This window comes from Sipha flava, unplaced genomic scaffold (assembly GCF_003268045.1).
Source record: "Sipha flava isolate LNK unplaced genomic scaffold, YSA_version1 41_pilon_pilon, whole genome shotgun sequence".
NCBI classification, from domain to species: domain Eukaryota; kingdom Metazoa; phylum Arthropoda; class Insecta; order Hemiptera; family Aphididae; genus Sipha; species Sipha flava.
The window spans coordinates 284,685-292,283 of NW_020273144.1; the positions used below are offsets into that span (position 1 = coordinate 284,685).

The 7,599-nt window shown below is 34.4% G+C and overlaps 1 protein-coding gene across 1 annotated transcript; it reads left to right on the plus strand.

Moving 5' to 3' along the window:
• The first annotated feature begins 323 nt into the window (after positions 1-323).
• On the plus strand, positions 324-1,146 carry LOC112689021 (major centromere autoantigen B-like). The gene is made up of 2 exons (XM_025562517.1): positions 324-1,018; positions 1,096-1,146. Exons 1-2 carry the CDS (start codon positions 622-624, stop codon positions 1,098-1,100), a joined length of 402 nt encoding a protein of 133 aa, XP_025418302.1. The 5' UTR covers positions 324-621; the 3' UTR covers positions 1,101-1,146.
• Positions 1,147-7,599: the final 6,453 nt, after the last annotated feature.

The following is a 7,599-nucleotide window of genomic DNA, read 5'->3' on the forward strand; positions in this document are numbered from 1 at the left end:
AATTCGATAATCAAATGGTGTAGTGATTATTTACTTACTGCAGAATATGATGTTTTCATCGTATTCGTATATTCAACGGTTATTTTTATTTTTTTCCTTATTAAAAATAATTAGTACAACGTCGTAAACTATTATATCAGGTATATTTCTTTTGATTATCGAACTATCCCATAGTGGGCGTGTGTTACGTAAAATCATCGAATATTTCTTCAAAAGAAACCAAAAGCTCACGTAAGAGCGAGTTCGAAATAAGCATATAGGTGTGCGAGTGTGTTATACAGTGAGTTCCGCTTAATGTGATCACTGGTTTATAGAATCAACCGTTTATTAGAATCAAAAATGAAAATCCCAAACCAAATTGTATGCTACTAATGTTAAATTGACCTTTTATTAGAATCACTAAGTACCGGATAATTGAATCACTTTTATGAACAATCTTATCGTTTTTATGGTATCTCAAACTGATTAATTTATAAAAACCATTTTATTTTTGAATTTATCAGTATTATTGTATATCGTTGTACATTATGTCAATCAATTATCTTTGTACGTCGCGGCGTCGTGTACTTGTGTCATTTAGTTTATTCGGTTTATTGTTCATGATCAGACGTATTTTTTGAAATGTCGACCAAACGAAATGATTTAACTATAAAAGAAAAAAAAGATATACTCGTTCGTTTTGATAAATTAGATAAATGTTCTCAAAGAGAAGCTGCATTAGCTCTGAAAATTCCTCAACCAACGTTAAACAAAATTTTAAAAAATCGTAAGGAAATTGTTGAACATGAAGAACAAAATTTGCCTCTTTCTCGAAAACGAAAACGAAATGGACAAAATGTTGATGTAGAAGAATCTTTATTACGATGGTTTCAGCAAGCTAGAAATTTAAATGTACCGGTCAGTAATTCTATTTTACAAGAAAAATCTATAAATTTAGCTTTGCAATTAGGTGTAGACAATTTTAGTCCAACGATCGGGTGGTTGACTCGTTGGAAAAACAGAAACAATATTGTAACAGGTATGTACAATGTATATTGTAAACAAATAAATAAAAAACATGAATATGATTTTTAATTTAATTTAATTTAATTTCAGGCTAATATGAATACTAAATTAGTAGATTGTCAAGTCCAATCAAAAATAAATGGCTTTTTTAATTTATTTTAAATGCATTTATTTAATTTTATTTTTATATATTAATATTATTTTATTTTATTTAAAATTTTATTTTATTTCAAGCATAAATGTAGAATCATTAAATAAAAACAAATGTAAAAATCAATAATTTTATTAAAAAATTATAATTATGTATATATGTATTAGAAATTATTAAATATCTAATTATAAATAAATAATTGTATTAAAAGATTGAATTATAAAAAAAATTGTTGTAATGCTTTTTAGAATCAAAATGATCTGCACCAAAGTGATCACATTAAGCGGAACTCACTGTATTATATCCTGATATGATTTAAAAATTACTGAATGTGATTGAAATTATTCCTAAAGAGTAAAAGACATAATACTGTATATATTTTGTTTAGCGGATGTCACTACTACATATCTATATTTTATATTTAACACTCAATAGAGATTTTTCCTTTGAGTTTTTGAGTTAGATATGTGGTTCCGCGGAATTTTGAGTAGAACTACTAAAACAAAATGATTTCGAATATTCACCTATAGTCAACGAACGCTAATCAACCTAACAGCCCGTTTCTCTAGAAATGTATTGGCAAATATTGTTATTTCACATTAGAAAAACATTATTAATCACAATCAACTATAGCCTATGTCACTCAGGAACGATGTGTAGTTTTCTGCTGATGAATGCATTTTCAAATTGAGTTCATTACTTCCAAAGATTAACGCGGGCAAACTCACAAACTCACGAATTTTGTACTCTCTATTAGTATTAGTATACTCGTAGATTATGTATAGGTACGCGGGCGCAACACCGTTGGTTTTGGTATATAGGTTTTGTAAGACGTCCCACGTGATGTTTTTCTACGAGCCACAAATAGATCGGAATATTTAGGGGACCAGGAACATGCGTTAATAACCGTACAAAAAGGATTCGTTAAATACGCGACCGACAGACTGATATAAACCGTATATTCTTATTTATACACTCGCGCGAACAGTTGGGTGCAATCTTAAGCTCGACAATAACGTACCGCATAAATATGACGTTAGGATCGTCGCTGCGACATGGACGCCCACGAGATAATAATCTACACGGTTGTCATCACGTATTCATATGGGCCAGCGATTCCCAAACTTTTTTAGCCACGGAGCCTATTTTCAAGCAGTATTTTCTCGTGTTACCTCGTTAAGTTTTATTTGTCCTATTACACACGATAAGTATTTAAGTGGAAGGGATATCGAAACAAGATAGTGTACGTTTAATATTATACTTATACGCAATATATCTGGCCAGGAAATAACTGGAACGGGAACGCGTGATGTTTAAAATCAAAAAATTATGCTATTCAATCGGGATTTTAATGTTGTTCTACACATACCGCTGTACTATATTTGAGTTGACGGCATGAGCGTCACTTGAGTCCAAATTTTGAGGTAGCAAAATTTGTTTTTAGAAAGTGAAAAATTAATTTTTTATAGGTTTAATACGATAACTGGCTAAGCTCTTCTACATAAATCTTGGTATGTCTTATCGTTCGTATTAGACTTATCACAAAATGTAATTGTTTTGAATACAATTACAATAACAGATAGTCTATGTTCATACACACTTGAATAATAAACATCGAAAATATGTTTAAAACCTATAACTTTTTTTTTTGGGTGTTAACAAAAACATACCCTTGCTACATCACAAACATATCTGGAGTACCAAAAATACCCCTCGTACCCCTCAGTGACGCCTATGGATGACGAAATATTCAACGATCAATAACTGTTACGTTTTTACATTTTCTACGGAAAAACGAACGGAGCCGTTTGAGAACAATTGCTGAGCCTTAAACGCTCTGCGAATCACAGTTAGGAAACCTCTAGTAAAACCAATCGGCTGTACTAGAGTACTACTGTTGTGAAACGCGTTTCGTTGAACGTAAACAATATGTGGTGCGTAACTTTTCGCCGTGTGAAACGTTTTACCGGTAAATTTGTACAATGTGTTGTAGCAAATAATACGTAACAGCCAATGAAGAGTTATCGAGAAAAAAAAATAATGTATATTATTACACTCGTCAACTCGTGACATTCTACAGACAAAGGGTACCTATTTTCTGCGGATTACAACACTTGCAGAAACCGCACGCGGCACGTGTAAAAGCTCTACGAATTATTATTGTTTCTCACAATCGGAGCACCCAACCGTTGTTCGACGCACGTTACAAGATGTTTAGAATCTGGAATAGGAAAACATAAAACATCCGTGTACATGATTTGCTAATTAAAATTGCCATTATGTTACTCGTATAAAATAAATGACGATTTCGGAAAGCGTGCCAACACGCCGGTTTCTAAACGTATTTTTAACAATAAGCTGCACAGCTTCATGTACAGTTTAAAAACAGATCTTGTATATGCAGTTGACTAATACGAATCAATTTTAAATATTCGTATAATAATTTTTCTAGTCACTCGTTAGTATATGGGCACGATGTAATATTTTAGTATCAACAATCGAAACCGCGAACTGGTGACTGGCGGGGACGGGCACAGCGCATATGGTGTTCTAGACTTTTACTTGAAACCCCAAAACGTTAAACGCTAAAAAACGATGATAACATATCGCCTGAAAGTACCGACCCGAAAACGACCGGATAATAATAAACAGCGTTCGAAAATAAATCGTCCGAAATTATCCTGCAAACGGTGTCCGTTGCGGTCCTTTGCAGTCCGACAACAAGATCTAAAACGCCATAAATCTATCGACGCTGTTTTTGTTCTGCGCGGACGGCCGGAAGATTTGTCATTGTTTGTCACACGGGCCGCGAGATATTTTTATCTGCGATTCGTTGGTCAGCTGTAACAATACTGCAAGACAACGTCGCCCGGAAAACAATTACCGCGGCACAGATGTACATCGAGTGCGCAGCTGCGCGCGTTCCTAGCTCGGGTAAGTCGCACGCAACGGCGTAATACGGATCCCGTGCGAATTATCGATTTATTCGAATTATACGATCTCGATCACGATAAAATAAAACTTAATCGAAGAGGATCGCGGTAGTGTTTACCGCGAAACGGTACACGTTGTTGTGTTTCGGAGCCGCGTCCGTTTGCATCCTGTTTCACCGTGAACGACGCGATTCGCTATCGCCGTCCAATTCCCACCGGTGCTGCGTTATTGATGTTTGTAAGATTGTACTCCGCGCCGTTGTCGTTTCGGCGCTATTCAGATACCGGGGGGGGGGGGATAATAAAAAAAAAATAATAATACCGACAATACCGGTGCACAAAACGACTGTTACTTCTGCCCGCGAACATTTTTTCATTTTTCCCCGCCAAACAGTCCGTTTCGTTTCGTGGTGCGCTAGCGTTCGGCCAAAAACAAAGCGCGATCGACGCGCTTCCTCTTTGATTAAAAACATGTACACGCAGGCCTATACGTGTGTGATTGTTGTACGCCGGTCTGCTGCTATCTCGGCGAGAGCAGAAAAAAAAATGTTGCCGCGCTAAATAAAAAAATACTCTCGATCTCAATTGTTTTAAGAGCAAAAGACATGTTTTCTATACGTGTTGGGCGTGCGCGTTTGATTGCATTCTTTCTTCGTGTTGTACCTCGGGCGCATCGAGAACTTTTCCGTCGTTGTTGTTTACGTTTTCTTTTTTTTTTTTTTTTAATTTTTTTTTTCTTTTTTATACCCTATGAAATAAATAAGAAAAAACAACAATACGAGTACACACGGTAAAGGATAATGTATCGGACGTTGTACTCGGTATTTTAACGTAAACATTTACATTCACAACAATTTACGCTTACAGTTTGAGCCGCTGCTCAGCGTTTCCGAACGGGCGACGCATGCGAGTCACGCTAAACTTAAACCCACAGCAGACGAACAATTTGTCGCGGCAAATTGAAAACATATTTTTTACCAAACAATAATTGCTACAAGATTCGATAAGATATCACAAATTTGACCATAACTATCGACGTCCTAGGCCAGTGGTTGTCAACCGGGGTGACGCGTAATCTCCACAAGACGAGGAAAAAAATAAGAAAATAATTAATTAAAAAAAAAAAAATCATATTATTACCACAACTGTCGTGTAAATATCATACTTTTAAGTTGGTGACTCTATATTATTTATATTTATTATGTCGATCGATACACACGTGTAGAATTATTATTAACGCGAAATCGCTGCATTATCGAACACTTATTATTATTAATTTATCGACTTAACCGGGTCGTTAGTCAGTTATTTTGCAGTCGCTAGATATCTATAATTATAGATATTAATTATTATATCTATATTTATAGTATTATCATAGTATATTATATCTTTACAACTCGAGAAAATAATGAGAATCACTGTCTTAGGCTAATACAATTTTACGCTTGTCGATAACGCAGAAAACGTTTTTCCTGATATCGTCACGTTGTGCTAAGTGGCAATAAAATTTTCCATCATTTGGGCTTGGGAACATTACGTATTCGTTTATTTATTTATCATGTTAAACGGACGAAACTTTACTAAGATTAACGTGCGTTGATCCGGCAAACGTTGTTTTGTTGCTTTGTAATGTTTCTAGCTGCATTTGTTGCGAGTACTCAAGTTGGCCCCTTCGCGTCTTGCTGAAATTGTTCGAATAGAACGATTTTCTTTTTAACCTTATTTATATACAAACAATACTTTATTACATATTACAATAAAAATGTGTGATATTTACAATTTGCAATCGGCATGTATATTAAGCCAACATTATATGTATACAATATACACGTTTGGGGCGGGCCACTATTAACACATAAGAGTATAAAAACTAGCCTATTAACTATTCACAGACCTATAAAATATACACAAACAATTCCAATGAAAATCGGTCGAACCGTTTCGGAGGAATTAATAACAAACACTGTGACCGGAGAATTATATATATACATGTATATAAGACACATTTATAACAACCGTAGGAAATTTAAATGGAAAAATGCGCCGACGCAGTCTCGCAACACTACGTGTGTTATCATTTCGCGGTACAAATACCGTTATCACGTCGATATAATCGGTTGCGTTTTCCGCCGTGGCCGCCGCTCATTCGAGTTAGAGATGTTTTACATAAAAATCATTATACTTTCCTGTAAGTCATCGTCGTACACCGTTTCGCGTGCTAACGCGACCGATGTTATTATAGGTCGTACGAACACATGCCTCGCGTTATCTGCGTTTTTAGCGAATGACGACGATGAATAGTTAACATGACGTTAATGTTGCGCGCTCGAGCGCTTTTCAACGATGCAACGCCGCGTGCGAAAATTAAATTTCAACAAAACCCACATTTCGGTGAGCTCCTTAATATGTATATATCATAAAAGTGTTGTAAACGTTCAACGATTATCTCGCATTTGACATCAGAAAACTGTATTTCATGGATGTCCGGAAACAGAGAACCAATACGTTTTCTTAACGGTTTCAAATCGACAATACTGTATTATAATGATAATAATTGTAACCATCACCATGTTTAAGGTTGCCATCCGTCTCGATACATCGGGGTTGTCACCGTTATTGAGCTCTGTGTCCCGACGTCCCGACAAAAGACTAAAATGTACCGGATCGAAACGGTTCACTGCAAAATTCGCACATTTTACTTTATTCCGTACGAATATGCGATCGAAAATTAAAAATTATGTTTTTAAACTTGTACGACTAAACGTATGGGCAAGATTTTTTTCGTTAACGACTACCCAGTGGACTGACGAATGAAATCCTATGCTCCCAGAGACCACAGAGTCAATTTTACAGTGTCAAGTTAGTTATTACATGACTTGCGTAGAGTTCTACAAATATGCTAAAAAGAATAATGAAATGTTTAAAAAAGCGAAATCTTCTAAAAAACATTGCTACCCGAATACTCTGCAATAAGTTAAATAAATTTTTTTAATGTACCAAATATTAAAAAAACAAATGATTGATCTAATACAAAGAATTATAATTGTTATTACAAAATTGAGTATTTTTATATACTCCATCCTAAAATTATTAGAACAATTAGAACATCCCGATAATACCCTACCCACTAAACATTTGATGTTTCCAACATCCCAGCGATGTCGGTTAGGGTTGTATTTGTACATTTGTGATAGGCACATTACTTGTTATAAAATAATGATATTTATTTATAACACTCAACTATATTATAGTTATATTAGTATTATAACTATATTATAGTGTCAGTGTTTATAATAATGAAAAAGGAAATAAGATTCAACGAATTTGTCATCCAAATATACTAGATTAGGTTATTTATAAATACTTAATTTTGTAATTTTGTATGAATTCATTCAAATTTTAGCGTGTCTTGAAACGTGTCAAAAATATAATGATAAAGCATCACAGTTTCTAAAAAAATTTGTTACTGATTATGGTTTTTTTATATGGTTCACAATTTTTTACATATAA

What these genes read in the sequence shown, in the direction of transcription:
- LOC112689021 (XM_025562517.1), top strand. Translation starts at nt 622, where the DNA reads ATGTCGACCAAACGAAATGATTTAACTATAAAAGAAAAAAAAGATATA.